The 17,414-nt window shown below is 32.8% G+C and overlaps 1 protein-coding gene across 1 annotated transcript in view; it reads left to right on the forward strand.

The window, feature by feature from the left end:
• LOC149796445 (uncharacterized) overlaps positions 1–17,414 on the forward strand; it is a 251,870-nt gene that overhangs the window by 57,040 nt on the left and 177,416 nt on the right. The window contains exons 5-7 of the mRNA XM_089960532.1: positions 410–547; positions 5,168–5,392; positions 12,125–12,172. Coding sequence (XP_089816658.1) covers positions 410–547; positions 5,168–5,392; positions 12,125–12,172 — 411 coding nt within the window. The remainder of the gene's footprint in view (positions 1–409; positions 548–5,167; positions 5,393–12,124; positions 12,173–17,414) is intronic.

Below are 17,414 nucleotides of genomic sequence, written 5' to 3' on the forward strand. Positions count from 1 at the left end.
ATCAGTCATCTTCTCAACATAATAGGAAATCAGGTGTCAGTGGAGGTACTGTGACCATGAACAAATTTACAAAATTTTAGTGGTACTGTACATGTATTATTAAACACATGGTTGGTACATACTGCATGCTTTGCATAATTCTTGTTGTATTCTGTTTTGTTTTGTTTTTGTAAAAGGTTTTATATTTGATCAGTTTTGTAATAAATAAGGTGTCCTACTCTATTCATGCAGATCTAATAATTGAATTTGAAAATTTGCAGTAATGTGACTTTTAATTAACTGGTTTAAATTTTAGATGATGTTTGCGAAGGTACTTTTATTGTGGCAGAATTAATGTTTTAGTTGTAAAAACAGAAGTTAGGTTAATGAAATGCATGTACCTAAAGATGGCATTCTTATTTCTGTTTAGGAACTTGAAAAATACATAGTGAACCTGCAAAAGAATCATCGACATGAAATTGGCATTGAGATTGCTAGACAGAAGGATTCCAGCAAACAGCTACAGCTTCTCCAAGAGGAAAATGAGAGATTAAATGAAGTTATAAAGGTTTGTATATTTGTAATTAAACATGTATACATTTGGGGCTAAATAAAATAGTAGTAAAACTTCCAATATTTTAATTATAACTGAACCAACAATACGTCTTACATCCTATAATAGCTATTATGGACTTATATAAGAAAGTGTAGTTTTTTCATCATCATTATGTTAAATGCATAGATCATTAACTGAGAGTGTATTGAAAACTAATGAAAATCTTTGGTACAAAAGTGTTTTCTAAAATGGATGACTGGTGAAGCATTCTTACGATTTTTTGACGCTACTATATCTTTGTTGGGAACATGTAATGTTACTGACACCAGTCCATCTGTCCCATCATGTTCATTGCAAATTTCATGTCCACTCAGTATCTTTATAAAGGCTTTATGAATTGAAATCCCTTTTTGCAAGAGCCTATACATTAAAAAGAAAAATGTTTTCTACACCATGGCATTAGTCCTACATCACAGAAACTGGCTCAGATATCGTCAGTGGATCTTAAAGTAAGGAAGATTCCTTTTGATTTTGGGATGAATGGTCAAGGTAACTGTTACTGCAAGAATAAAAATGGTTTTCATACAATAAAATTAGTTCTAGATCATGTACACAGACCATGTACAAGGAAGAAACTTGTAGATTTTGAATAAGAAAAATGTTTCTGCACAATAACATTAGTTCTATATCACATGCCTGGATCAATCTTTGTAGATAGATTGCACTTCAGGTAACCTACTGATTTGGGGGTCAAAGGTAAAGGTACAGTTTGCTTAATAACATTAGTTCTACAATATATACCTGGACCAGACTTTGTGGATAGCTTAAATTTGTGCATGGAGTAAGGAAGAATCCTGTTTATTTTGGGGGTAAAAAGGTCAAATGTTTAGGCCACTATGGTTGCAAGATAAAAGGTAGTTTTCAGGCAAATAATATTAGCTCTATGTTATGAACTTAGACCAAACCTTTATTTTAGCTTACATTTAGAGTAAGGAAAAAGAACCATGGATTTTTGGGTCAAAAGGTCAAAAGTCAATGACACTGACTGAAAGATGAAAAATGGTTTCTGCATAATAACATTTGTTCTACATTATTGATTTGGACTAACCTTTGTGAATGGCTTGCACATGGGGGTAAGGAAGAAGCTTATTGATTCTGAGGTCAAAAAGTCACAGTTCAAGGTAACTGACTGAAAGAAGAAACATGTTTTCTGCATTATAATGGTAGTTATACATCACAGACTTGGACCATAGTTTGGGATAGCTTGCACTGTAGGTATGGAAGAAACCTATAGAATTGGGGATCAAAAGGTCATTGGTTAAGGTTACAGTGACTGACAAAAGAAAATTAGTCTCTGCACCATAACCTTTTCTGACATGGTTCAAGATTTGCTACTTCAGTTTCAGTGTTATCCTTTCATGATTCACTGTTTTCTCTCTAACTGTTGATTTTTAAAAACAATTGTTTCTTTCAGAAAACTATAAAATGTCACCCAGCAGCAGTATTTACTTTCACCCCACTATGTTTCAAGTTAATTTTGAAGGACCATCATCAATTTTTTTTTTTCTTTACATGATGTGTTTTGGCCATATAAACTCAAAAATGAGTGCAACAGAATTGAATTTGTACTGCTGGTAGTATACTGCAGTTGCTAATAAATAAAAATTATTGAAGAGACTGCTTCTACAACAATTAAACAATGTAATTTTTGTCAGCTCAAAAACTTCACCAGAAGTCCAATGTGTTTCTGCCTTAATTTGAAACAACCTCGAGTCTATAAATCAAAACTATTTGAAAAGCATGTAGCCATTCAGGTCTATAAATTTTTTTAAACATACTCTCTGTTTCATAAAGTGCAATCAGGATTTAGAAAGTATCACTCATGCCAAACAGAACTTACCAAATTAATTGATCTTTGGCTGAAGGAAATGAATAATGGACATATGACTGGGATTGTTTTCCTTGACTTCAAGAAAGCCTTTGATCTTGTTGATGATAAAATTCTGCTGCAAAAGTTGAACTGTTACAGGTTCGACAGTCCTTCTTTAAATTGGTTTACATCATACCTAAACCAAAGGTCTCAACAAGTAAGCATTGGCAATATTAGCTCCCAAACTCGCACTATTCATTCAGGGGTCCCTCAAGGCTCAGTTTTGGGCCCTCTCCTCTTCCTTATCTATATCAATGATCTACCATTAAATAAGGAATCCACAATTATAGATTTGTTTGCAGATGATGCAACCTTGTATACATCTAGTTCTGATACTGAAGTTATCCAAACAAGATTAAACTCAGACCTTAATAGAGTCCAAAACTGGGCACAACAAAAAAGGATGGTAATTAATGAAGGTAAAACAAAATGTATGATTTTGGGGACATCACAAAAGCTACACAAGTCAGGGAACCCAAAACTATCTCTTGCAATAAATAATCATCCATTAGAAAATGTCAAACATGAAAGGCTTGTAGGTGTGTCCGTAGCTAATAATTTATTATGGAATGACCATATTGATAAGCTTTGTAAAACACTGTCATCCAAAATTACCCTTCTCAGCAGAATCAAGAAATATTTACCTATGGAAACTCATAATCTATACTACAAGTCATATATTATTCCAACAATGGATTATTATTCAGATATATGGGGAAACTGTGCTAAATCTGATCTTGACAGGATTTATAAACTTCAGAAACAAACGAGCAGCACGCGTAATTTTAGATGCATCTATTGATCATTCCTCAAAAGCAATGTTTACAGAATTCAAATGATTCACAATATATGACAGGATAGATTTTCACAAGGCAGTTCTTTTATATAAATGTCTACATGGAACTGCACCAGAGTATCTTCAGGACTTATTCAGGCCTTTTTCAACATAATACCAGGTGAGATCAGTATCACATGGAAACCTTCTACCACCAAAACCAAGAACAGAACAATTTAAAAAGAGTTTCCAATACTCTGGTACAGTTATGTGGAATAAGCTTCCACTACATGTAAAATCTGCTGAAAATATTAGAGTATTTAAGAAAAGATATTATGATCATGTATGCGTTTCTAATAGATAATGGAATTTAGTATTTTAATACTAAAAATGTTAAAATAAAAAGTAATTATTCTATCTTAAGATAATGTGGATTGTTATACTCCCCTTAAGAATGCCTCAGGGGAGAATAGTCCTTGACTAAATGAGTCACCCTCTATAAATAAAGAATTATTATTATTATTATTATTATTATTATTATTATTATTATTATAAATGCGCACAAACAAAAACGTCTTTTAGTAATGGCCACTGATGTTTCAGGTGAGTAACCTCAACATTGTATAAGGGGTCAATTTAAAAGAATGTGTGACTTTTTGGACTTTTGGTGAAGTTTAAGAAAAAGAAAGAAAAAAACTAGACTGTTTGTTCATGTCACAGTTTAATAAATATTTGTATCTATTAGTAATTACCATAATGACAGTTATAATTCATTACAGTGTATAGCATATGATTTGCTCATTTGTGGATGTATGGCCAAATAATCAAGCACAATGGTGAGCCTTAATAATTCATTTTCAGAAAACATTAGAGTGGAATAAAATACTGTTGTTGGGTGAAATTTTATGCTGTATTTTTTTTCTGAAGGAAAATATCATATTTATAAACAAATAGTTTGAGAGCAAACCAGTGAAGTATGCCCACATAATACTAAAACTGAAAGATCTTCAAATTTGAAACTAAAAATGGTGTTTCTGGTGCATGTAAGAATTAAGTATCTTAATACTTTCTTTTTTGTTATACCTCCTTAGACTGATTTTATATTAAATTTCACTATGTTTTGTTCAGAAAGTATGAGTAGAAATTTGGAATCTCTGTTGCATACAGTTAAACCCTCTTGATTCTTAAGTTTAAATAATATGTTCCAGTTTAACCGATTTGACCCCGATCCCGTCTGTAGGCGTGATGAGGCTGTACCTTATTTCCAAGCTCTGCAGCATCACGGTCATTTAAGATACACCAGCGTGGGTGGTATTAAAAAAAAGCAGACAGATATAGCTCTAAAATGAGACCAAATAATTTGGAACTTCTAGTTGCACTACAAAATACAGAGGGAAAAACATGTTTTGACCCGGGGTTTTTTCACCCCAAATTGGCTCAAGGTCGGAATGCGATTTTGTGTCCGGATTTTAGACCTTTTGACCTCAGATTTAAGGCAGACCAGTCTTAACTGCACACAGACAGGTGATTCTTTGCAAAAACTCGGATAAGGTGGGCATTTGGAATAAACTGCGGTCTCCATATGAAAATGATGGGTCCATTAAACAAAAAAAAAAAGAACTCCAACTTTTACACTTCTGCTCATGTGCAAACAAAATAACCAATGGAAAAGGAAGTTTCTAATACAACTAGGCATTAGTCTCATGGAAAATCTGTTGAAAGCTGATGTATTACAATGTATTCAGAAATAACCCCCCAAATGTCTTTCCTATGCACATTTCAGGAGAAAACGACAAAAACCTCTGGGGCCGAATGAGTTAAGGTCTACATTATATCCGATGAAAACCAAAAGGAATTGGAGATGAAAGGTTTTGAAAGTATCTAAATCAGTGATGATTCTTAGTTTTAAGTTTACAATATTTTTCAGGAAAAGCAAAAGGAAATTGAAATGAAAAACATCTATTACAAAAGGGCTGCAAAACCACCACATCGTTTGCCTGCTTCATATAATGGTACACCACTTGATACTCCACCACCGAGACCCACAAGAAAGAGGGCACCTTCTCTCTCTGACCTCACACCTAGGGAGAAGGCTAAACTGTATGCTGAAAAACGTTTGGAAGAGGATAGAAAGCAGCGTGAGATTCGAGAGGTACTATAAAAGAAATTTGTTCTTATTTTTTTTCATGTATTAAATTCTTTAAATTCATTTGATCACATTAGTCTTTTTCTTCACTTTCTAATTGATCACATTTCAGACTTTTCTTCATGAAGAAGTTTATTCAGCTTTGAGTCATGCTTTTACATAAGGCTTAATAGATATCGTGTGTTTTTCACTACCAATCCGTTTTTTTTTTCTTGTTATGCCTGCTTTGGCACCACTCATAAACCTTTAGGGACATTAAATATGGATGCTTAACAATATGTATTATTATAAGGAAGTGCATTTTGAAGTATTCTTATAGTCCTAATTAGTCATGGTCAGGGCCAAGGCCACTGAAATATGATTTTCAAGATTGATTTTAAGAAACATTTACAAATCATATTTAGGTTGCTTGATTCATAATTATATTGAATCACATGGTTTAAGGAAAGCCTCTTTTAAACTGTTAAGCACCAACAGTTTCATTGGTAGTGCTGACTCTTCACTTTCCCTATTTATGCTGAACATTTTTAAAACTGTTGGTTATATACCATATATAATTAATTTATTTAGTACCTCGTCAATCAAGACAATATTAAGAATTACTTCTAATAATACCTGTCTCCAGTCGAAACTCTTAGGATTGATCTTAGATTTTCACATTCAGCTTTTATTTCAAAATTATAGTGCTTCATATATGCTGATTTAAATACTGAAATGCAGTATAATTAATTCACATATTCTATTTTTCAGTTTTTGTTTTCTTTTTTCCTAGATCTATGTATACTTTAAATATAATATGGCATAATATGTAGAATATATAAAATGCATTTTTTAGTTCATGCAGAGAGTGAGCTCTTTTCTTTAAGTAATTTATTTAATTTGATTTCATTATTACATGTACTTGTAAAACCCAGTTGACATAATTTTGTATGTATTTATAATACAATATTCATTGGTTAGGTTTGGGATTCGGTATGTATCATTTTTGCTTGTTCACAAAATGGATTGGGACAAGAATCTATATATGTTTCTTGTATCATTTTATTACAGCATGTTCCACCCAAGCACCTGTCATTTCCACTGCTGTGCTTGTTTCCAAGAAAATATGGGAAAAGACATGTACTTTACATTCTTCATTTTGATCTTGCACTTATTTATTTCAGTCTTGAATAAGTCGAAATCATACTACATGGTTACTTAATAGAGGATTATCATATGAAAGTGGGCTGTAAAAGTTGAAATGACACTTTTGTACCAAAAGGTTATACTGGCCACCTCTGGTGTATACTAATGTATGACAAATGTCCAACAATGAATGGCACAGACCCAGATCTACGATCACATTCACTAGTGACAGATAATAGTCTATGCTGTTTGTTATAATTATTATGGACTCACATCAAGCTGCAGGAGCCCATTAGTAATTGCTTTTTTCATCTGTTCATCAGTCCATTTTGCCATCCTTCACTATTATTGTAGTCACCAAAGCTTAGCAACCATTCACATAACTTGATGCTATTTGGTAGGTTAAATGCCTATGAAACATAGATGTACCTTTGACATGTTAAATCAAATCCTCTTTTCAAGTCCAATTTTGATGGAGTTATGCCCTTTTTTTAACAGTGTTAAATATCCCTTACAGCAGATTCTTGTAACCATCATAACTCAGGAGCCAGTTACCATATTCTGATGTAGTTTGGTGTGTAATTTGTCTCATATTCTTTGATGCATATCTCCTCAATTCCATTTTAGCTCATCAGACCATCAGGCCAAAGGAGCTTACTAGTATGGTATGGCCCTGCATGCTTTGTCTGTCATTGGTCCATCTGTCAACAATTACACAATTGCTTGTTACCACTCTGGAGCCCATAATCATTGATACTTGTAGTATCGTTTTGTATCATCAAACTCTCTAATGAGTTAGTGAGCAAGATCCATGCATATTAATGAGGTAGTCTTGCACCTGATTCATTAGCCTTGTTACCACTCTGGAGTCCATATTTCTGATTGGAATTCAATCAAACTTTGAATATATCAGTAATATCTTGAAAGAGTTCTATAATGAGCAAAATTCACGCATAATAATTAGATGATCTTAAAACTGATTGTTTGAGCTTGTTACAACTCTGATGGCTATAATTCTGATCCAGTTTTGACAAAACTTGGAATATATGTGTCTTGTCTGCTTCATTATTGGACACAGGAATTATTTCTTGTATCCATGTGTGATGTCTACTTCATTATTGGACACAGGAATTGTTTCTTGTATCCATGTGTTGTCTATTTCATTATTGGACACAGGAATTGTTTCTTGTATCCATGTGTGTTGTCTACTCAATTATTGGATACATATAATGTCTTGTCAGTCCATGTAATGTAGTTATCTTTACATGAGATGTTGCTTGTATTGATGAGACCTTCACAGTTAGATTTCAAGCAATCCACATCATCTTTCATAGGAGTCATAAACCCTGAATGTTCATCTTCTAACTTTCATTTCTCAAAATAAGATTTCATTTTAAGGCCTGTGGAGTCCACTGTAGTGGGCAGACCCTTTGTGATTCTTCCATTGCTAATAGTTCTAGTATATTTTAGCAAGCAGCACAGACTTTGATCAGGAGGTGCATTGTGCAGAGGTAGATCTTTGTATATGCAGTTCACAGTTGAATTTTTGTTACACATGGGTAAAACAAGTATGAAAATTAATTGACAAATTACCAAGCACCACTTGCCTTCCACTGCTGTCCAATTAGAGCTCTGTTCCGTCTATAATGTAAAAATGTCTGAGTTGCTTTGGTTGTCTGTCAGTGTAACAACCAGGTTATCTGATGTCTGTCACCTTGGCCAGTTTTATTACATGTACATGTATGTAACATATACATATGTAAACTGATATAACTATCTTTTGCCCAGTTTTAGCTACATTTTTCTCTATGAAGATAAATAACTATTCTGTAAAGTCTGAAAACTGTTGCCCCAAAAATTGCTAAAGAAATTTCTGAGCTAGTTAGTATATGTGGCTATCTGTGAACATGTGTACATCAGAGCTAGTCTGCCAAACTGTTGTATCATTCTGAAGATATCAAGGAGTCCCAGAAACATTTCTGAAGAAAAGATTTATTATCTGTTTAAGATGGGTTTTTTTCAGACACTGTCCTCTGTGCATATGTAGTTTGTAAATGTTGACTTATCAGATAGATGTTTTCAGTTTTTGACTTAAGATTAAACCAACCAAATTGAAATCTGTTTTAGTTTTCCATTTTTAAATTCACCCTTTGTCAGTTTGTTAACAAAACATTTTGAATTTGTAATTGATTTTGTTGTGAATCTGTATTAATCTTTCATATTTCACACTTTTTTTCATGTGAATGGTTGCAAATTTTTCATGGTGTTTTTGTTCTTTCTTTCTCTTAGATGAGATTTTTCTTTATCATGTGTGAATCATTGCTGGGTTATTAGCACTGATCAGCATGTCAGACTGTCATGAAATATTACCTTCCAGCTGTGTAAAAGTTTGCAAGTAATTTAATATGTAAAAGAAACAAGTACGTTGTGTAATTATTAATTTAATCTTTTTTACATTAAAAATTATAGGATGAAACATTCTATACAATGAAAATGAAAATGTACATTTACACCCTGGAAACTTTACCCAACTGCCCCTCTGTAATCTAGCATTCTCTGCAGACTGGGCTGATATTTTGGTTCCAATAAATCTGTTTCAAGACTACATGGTAATGAGATGTCTATACCAGCCAAAACATTTGGTCACATCAGTGTTCAGTATTGGAACATTGTTATGTAATACACACCTCATTTGTGTTAACACATAATTAAATAGCATATTCAAAATTGTATCCCCCTCCCATTATTAGGGTGCATAATTTTGTAACATTTTAAACAGATTCTTTACTTGCACAGTACATCATCATTTTTTCTTTGGCTGATAGAACCATATTGATTAGAAATGGAAAAGATTAAAATATCTGCATGATTTTGTTGTTCCCATGGTAAAAGGAAGAATATGACCAAAAGTGCATATTAGTTTATTAAACACACAAAGGAGAGCATGAAAATAATCAATCATTTGAGTAGGAGAAAATGAGTAAACTAGAAAATAGTTGTCTTTCATCTACAACAACCAAACTAAATGCAATTTTTTTTAAAAGTCTGCTTTTCAATGTCACTGTCACTGAAGATTTGTTAAAGTGCTTGATGTGTGACCTAGGATATCAGTATTGAAGATCATAACTTATTTACATGTATATCTGAATCAAAACCTTTCCAAGTGGACAAATCTATTTAAAGGACACTTTTTAAAAAAGAACACTTTAGGTTTAATACAAATTTCTCAGATTATTTTCCTGCTTGCCTGTTGTATTTATTTTCATGAGATTGGCCACAAAAATCAAAACCTATCATTTTTTACATATTTTTTAAAAAAAATTAAACCTTTCATTTATATTGTATATTTTTACCAAAAAAATCAGAACCTTTCATTTATATTGTATATTTTTACCAAAAAAATCAGAACCTTTCATTTATATTGTATATTAGCTTCAGAACCTTGCAAGTAACATCACATTTTCATTGATAATCATTATTTTTAACTTGTCCATGGCTGCTGAATCTGATTTATACAGGTCTACACTTTTATGTAGTTCATTTAAGAATGAAACCTTTTAAGGATCCCTTTTTTTAGGAAACAGTGAAAAGTCAGTGTATTCCATCATGTCTATGATCATTCATGTAATAATAAGATGGCAGACTGCCCCATGCACAATTATTCATTTCACTGTGAAAGATGTTTATGATTTTTCTTTGTTCCATGGCATTCTGTCTTATATTTACTTATTAATTTTAATGTAAAGCTGTTCTGGAGTTTTCCACTAACTCATAAGGTTGAATCTAGTGTTTCTCAAAACTATTTATCCCTAAACTCAAGCTCTGTCTTGAACTTCATTGATAAAACATGCATTCAGCTGTTAACACAATAGACCCAGATCTACTGTCAAACAATGAATAATAATAATAATAATAATAATAATAATTATATTAATAAAAATAATAATGTGGATTTAGTACAGTGCTAAGTCTTTATAAGCTCTAAGCGCTGTACAATATTAGATAACATAAAAACATATATAACAACAAGATTACAAAACACCATGAAATTACCAAACAAAAAACTTGCTGAAAATAAACATTATTAAGTCTTTAAGTTTGTTCTTGTAGTCAAAATAGGTGAGTTTTAAGAACACTCTTGAATGAGATCACAGTGTCCTTGTATCTAGGATCAATAAGTAATTCATTCCTCATAGCTGGACCCTGGTACATAAAAGAATGTTGCCTGTACGATATTGGGAATAATGAGAATGCAAGTGTCAGAAGAGGAGCATATGTTGCTAGATGGAGTGAACACATGAGTGAGGTCAGATAGACATTTTGGACTGGAGCCAGTCAACAAAACATAGTATAGTGAACAGAATTTGTGTTTCATTCTGGATTGAACAGGTAGCCAATGGAGGTTACACAGCAGGATGGAGGTTTGCAAAGTTCTTTGTACTCTACGGATAATCAGAGCAACTGTTTTTTTTTTTAACTTTTGAAGTTTCTGTAGTAGATACTGAGGTGAGCCATATAGAAGTGAATTACAACAATCCAGTCTTGAAAATACTAAGGAACACACAAATGTTTTAGTGGCATCAATCAAAGAAAATTGTGAATAGAGCTATTGCATCTTAGCTCCAGAAATGCAGTCTTGCATATGTTCATTCCATGTTGGTGTAATGAGAGCAAAAATACTGTTGAGAGTGACACCTAGGTTTCATACTATCAAAATTTAACGTCGGTATTGCTGATACTTATTGTTTGAAGTAAAGAATGTGAATAAGAAAATCTTTGCAGGATGATCAGGATGGCTTCATTTTTATCCTCATTGACATCTGCAGCTTGTTGTATCTCATCAATGACTTGACATTAGAAATGTACCTCACAATGCCTTGGATGGTAACCTCAGCTTCAGTTGGGCAGTGAGATTTGTATATTTGAGTGTTGTAAATGTCAGCTGGTGAGACAATGGATGTCAATTTATGACACTTTATGGCAGCTGAGTGTCACAGAATGAAGAGAACAGGACTGAGAATAGAGCCTAATGGAACACCAACACATGATCAACTGGGCTGGAATGTTTTCCATTTATGACACAGCCTGTATACTAGTCTGCATATTTTTGGCTACTCCAAATGTGCTTCTGTTAGCAAGGGATTAATGTTGACAAGTAAACACCTAGTCTGATATATAATTACTGGTAACTGACTGCTGTATCCTTATTTTTTTTACCATTATGTATTGTGAGTTTGAAAATAAATGTTTAGGGATGGATTGATAGGGAAACTTTGCCCGGGTACTGGGTCCAGGTACCCAACTTGGACTATCTGGCCAGGTCAGTTTTTACATTGTCAGCTTTCTCCACTTCCATTTCATCCAGTTTCCCCACCTCTTCTTTCATCCCCATTTTTGTCAACCATATTACATTTTTGGTTCTTTTTTAAATTAAAATTATTATTTTATTATTGCCCAAGGGTGGTGGACTGACCAAGTTCTAATTTTTATTTTAAAACCTGGCCAGGCTGAGTATTTCCAAGTAGTGCAAAATTCCAGCTGGGCCCAGGTGGCTGGGCTGATTATCTGTCCATCCCTATAAATGTATTCACCCAACAATTTTGTTCCCAACAGAATAATGCAGTTAATAAGAAGCTTGTTCCCCGTGTTCGAAGGCGTGAGGTATCAAAAATATGTGCCATTAAACCCATCTTTTACAGACATAAGATTTTAGTTGGCATGTAAAATGCTATGGGAAAAAGATAAGATGTCAGACTGTCTGGTGTCTTGAAAAAAATAATCAGATTATTCACCACATGCAAGAGTATATTATGCTTAAAGTTGAGATATGTCGATTATGTATTAAATCTGTTATATTGTCTCAAGGTTTGGGTGCATGTGGTGATGGAATATAATAACTTTGATTCAAGTTAATATTAGCTGTCTATGAAAGATGGGTTAAAAATGTATACAATCAGCTGTTAAACACATGTAAAATCAGCTGTTAAACATTTTGTACGATCAGCTGTTAAACATGTGTACTGTGAGCTATTTTTATTGCTTTTTTCTGTTTGTCTACATTAAGTGTTCTATTAATCAGTGTCTAAGTACTTGAATGATTTCATTGAGTGAAGTAGTTCTACTTTCTGATCTGAAAGAGCTTTTTAGCATTATTAGTTTCTGTCAATAATACTCGGCTACAATGTTTCTCTGTAACCTTTAATATAATGTTAACTTAGACGACTTTGAGTGCCATGTTAATCATTTAGAAATGTGTTGTTTTTTTTTTTTAAGGATACAGTGAAATCCATTAAAATACAGAATAGTACATACTAATTCCTTAACTGATAACACTTGAGATTATGCTAACTGTACATTAGATTTAACATTGTTGATTAACAATGTGCATGGTGTTCAGGTTCTGTTGTATTAAACTGGGAAAACAAATTACATTTGAAAGTGTATTTTATGATATTTACAATGTTCATAAACATTTGTGAAGAACAATGAGTGACTAGATAAATGTATATGCATACATGATCATTAAAAATGTTTAAATGTAATATTATTGCAAGAAAAGTTTCCCTAGAAAATTGATAAAAATGATGCTAATTTATACAAAAGCCCTTAATTAGTTTATCATTTTTATGGATTGCAGTAGGTTATTTAAGTTTTGGGGCATGTATTATTAATATTCACTGCACTTACTGGCTTTTATGTTATTGATTCAAATTCAAGTTTAAAAGGAAGTACAACTGTATACTGGTAATATAAATTTTTAATCAAGCATGATTTGACATGCAGGAATATAGTTCCTTGACTTAATGTCGATATGCTGATGCCTTTAGACTTTATTCACAGGACTTTGAACACTGTAGTTAAAAAAATGTCAGAATATCTAAGAAAACAAGAAAATGTGATTATTTGTTTCATTGTTTCTTCATGGATATTCCGACATTTTTTTAATTTAGTAATAGAATTTTAAAGGCATGTGGTTTTTTTCAATCAGGGACTTGAATTGCACAAGGATTGTTATCTTAGCCTTTTCTGAACTAATGTTTGACTCCAATGAGGCTCCCAATCAATGTCCAACTCCAGTTGGTATGTACACAAGGCTGCCATTTACTGCTCTAGCAGTAAATAGTCAAAAGATTATCAAAAGAACACCAAGCCCATAAAGCACTTTTTGTATATTTAGCATAGAGTATATAGATCTTTTGGCCTTTTGACCTTGAAAGACAAGATATGTAAAGGGACATAACTCAGATTCTAATTCCAAGAGGAAGTGATTATTCAGAGTGGTTACATCCTGTGATATAGTTTACAGTTTCAGCGTTCATGTAGTACTGAAAACAATTCATTTGAATAGAAAATGCTCATCAAAGGTAGTAGTTAAATATTTTTCTCAAAATATTATATAATGTTTTTTTCCATCAATTCTCTGTTTGAGATGCAGAGAAGATAAGACCTTAAAGATTATAAATAAGATCACATGTATGTAGAAGAATATTGGTATTTCATTAGAATCGTAAAAAAATGAAGGAATTATCAGTGTTTTGTAAATTTCATTCATCCCTTTTTGATCCTATTTAATGCAGTATTACCTGACCCCCCCCCCCAACAAGCTATCTGCAATTTCTATACTTTTAATTCCTGTTCCTATTAACATTAATTTTATTTGATATAAAGTCAGCTCCCTTCATTCCACCTTGGTATATTTTTGAAAAAAAAGAAATCTTTAACATGAAATCAAATTGTATTAAAATTATCTCAAAATCTGGGATTTTACTTCTTTTTCAAAAGGGGTGGAGGGAATAAAGTGAAAATGTATTTTGTGAAAGGTAACAGCATTACATTTTAGTGCCTGTAGAATATACATGTTAGTTTTATTCCTTTATTAAAGATACAATAGGAGCGAAGAAATTTACAAAAAGGTGTACCATTGATTGATGAGCAAAATTTTTAGTCAACTCAAAGGTTTTGCTTTTATTGCAATATTTTATTATAAATACATGTATCACACAAAGTCAAAGTAATTACATCCAGAAAATTATCATATCTTGTCAAATGTGTAGATACTTTATGATCTTTGTAAAAAAAAAAAAAGGCAGTGTGTGGTGTACAGATCAAGTATTGTAAGGTTACATTATGTGTATAGTGTGGTGTTCAACTTCAAATCAAATAGTGTAAGGTTACAATATTTGTACAGTGTGGTGTTCAAATCAAATAGTGTAAGGTTACAATATGTGTACAGCATGATGTACAGATCAAGTTGTGTAAGCTTACAGTATGTGTACAGCATAGTGTACAAGTCAAGCTGTGTAAGGTCACAGTATGTGTATAGTGTGGTGTACAAATCAAATTGTATATGGGTACAGTGTGTGTATAATGTTGTGTTCAAATCAAATAGTGTAAGTTTTGTTTATATATGGGAGTAATGTCACATTACTCCAAATACTGGCCTAAGGAGAATTGCTCTTAAGACTATATATCTATATATATATCTATGTATGTATGTATGTATATATATATATATATATATATATATATATATATATATATATATATATATATATATATGAGGATGTATATTAAAATCCCTATGGTTGGCAAATCTAGGAACCTTGACTACTACAAATATTTACACCCTAGCGCTAAACAAGCAATTTCACTAATTCGCTCTATACTGGGTTTCTGCTTGGTATCTAACCTAGAACCTCTTTATGTGGGATAAGACAACTATCACCTACCTGCATGTTCCAGTGCCCATATTCCCAAGGCTACCACCACATCACCAAAAAAAAAGTTTTGACAGCCATTCATATACTGTACTCGATATTAAAAAGGCAATGTGTAATGTAAAAATCAAATAGTGTAAGGTTACAGTATGTGTATAGTGTGGTGTACAAATCAAATAGTGTAAGGTTACAGTATGTGTATAGTGTGGTGTACAAATCAAATAGTGTAAGGTTACAGTTGGTGTATAGTGTGGTGTACAAATCAAATAGTGTAAGGTTACAGTAGGTGTATAGTGTAGTGTACAAATCAAATAGTGTAAGGTTACAGTAGGTGTATAGTGGTGTACAAATCAAATAGTGTAAGGTTACAGTAGGTGTATAGTGTGGTGTACAAATCAAAGAGTGTAAGGTTACAGTAGGTGTATAGTGTGGTGTACAAATCAAATAGTGTAAGGTTACAGTAGGTGTATAGTGTGGTGTACAAATCAAATAGTGTAAGGTTACAGTAGGTGTATAGTGTGGTGTACAAATCAAATAGTGTAAGGTTACAGTAGGTGTATAGTGTGGTGTACAAATCAAATAGTGTAAGGTTACAGTAGGTGTATAGTGTGGTGTACAAATCAAATAGTGTAAGGTTACAGTAGGTGTATAGTGTGGTGTACAAATCAAATAGTGTAAGGTTACAGTAGGTGTATAGTGTGGTGTACAAATCAAAGAGTGTAAGGTTACAGTAGGTGTATAGTATGGTGTATTAATCAAATAGTGTAAGATTACAGTATTTTAATAGTGTGGTGTTCAAATCTTTACTAACTGTTCCCCTGAAACCTATTACATTTGAGTATTTTATGTTTAGGACTTTATCAGCCATATTAGTCTTAGCAAAGCATTATGAGAGTGCTAAATTTTCATTTTCAAGATAAATACACTAACTATGTTTCATATTTGAATTTTTTAAATAAAAAAACTGCTCAGTTTATTCATCAATTTTATAACCATATCTGACTATATAAAAAAAACTATTCTGAATTTTTTGAGTTACGTCTAGAGATGGATAATAATAATAATAACACTGTACACGTAATAATAATAATAATAATAATAATATACTGCTCCGGTGGCCTAGTGGTTAGAGCCTCTGCCTTGGATGCGGGAGGTCGTGGGTTCGATCCCCAACCGAGTCAAACCAAAGACTTACAAAAATGGTACTAATAGCTGCCTCGCCTGTCACTCAGCATTAGTGTTAGGACTGGTTGGCTGGTATCAGAATAATGTGACTGGGTGGGACATCATGCTACATGTCTGTGGCATGATGCCCCAGTGCTAGACATCACTATAAACCGCCACATTGCAGACATCGTAGCGATATGACTGAACGTTTTTTAAAGCTACATTAAAAATCCAAATCACATCACAGCACACATAATAATAATAATAATAATAATAATAATAATAATAATAATATTAATAAGGAACAGCACTGAAGTCTGTAAAACTTAGTTTTCTATCTTTTTTCACCTTTAATTTACATATGTCGTGATCTGTCGCCTAAGAATGTGACTACTTTGATGTGTTGTAACACTTGCAGTGCAGTATATAATGGCATATTCCAACAGTAGTACAGAGATCAATGCAGTATATTATTGCATAATATATTTTGATGCCAGTATGTATATCAGAATTGTTACAACTTTAGTGTCAAATGCCTGAAAGCCCTGGGGGAATGACATATATTGGATGAGGTACAGAAGGAGAAGTATATACTTGTGTAATTCTAGTCCCAAGTCAGTCAGATCTTGCAAAATACAACCTATTTGGTCACATGTTTTGCTAAATTTGTCTCCCCTTGTTCAAGTGTTGCTGGCAATCTCCATTACAGCTGTGTCTTAACTTTGAATGCAAAACCCATGGCAGCACATGAAATTCATGACACTTTATAGTTTTCTTACCGATGTGAAAGAGGGTTTTGGTAATGGGGTGTTATTCTTGGCTACAGACATTAAATTTGGGCAACGTTTTCAAATATTTTCATTAAACTTTATACATGTATGTAGTAACAGCAGCTCTGCAAATGAGATGTGTAACAAATTTTAGTGACAATCGCTAGGTCAATGTTTGGAGGTTTCAGGATCTTGTTAGGTCAGGGGCAGGGAGTAACATGTACCATATTTGACCTAATACTCATGCTG

The sequence above is a fragment of the Sinohyriopsis cumingii genome, chromosome 6, assembly GCF_028554795.1.
Source record: "Sinohyriopsis cumingii isolate HCF-2022 chromosome 6, ASM2855479v2, whole genome shotgun sequence".
Lineage (NCBI taxonomy): Eukaryota > Metazoa > Mollusca > Bivalvia > Unionida > Unionidae > Sinohyriopsis > Sinohyriopsis cumingii.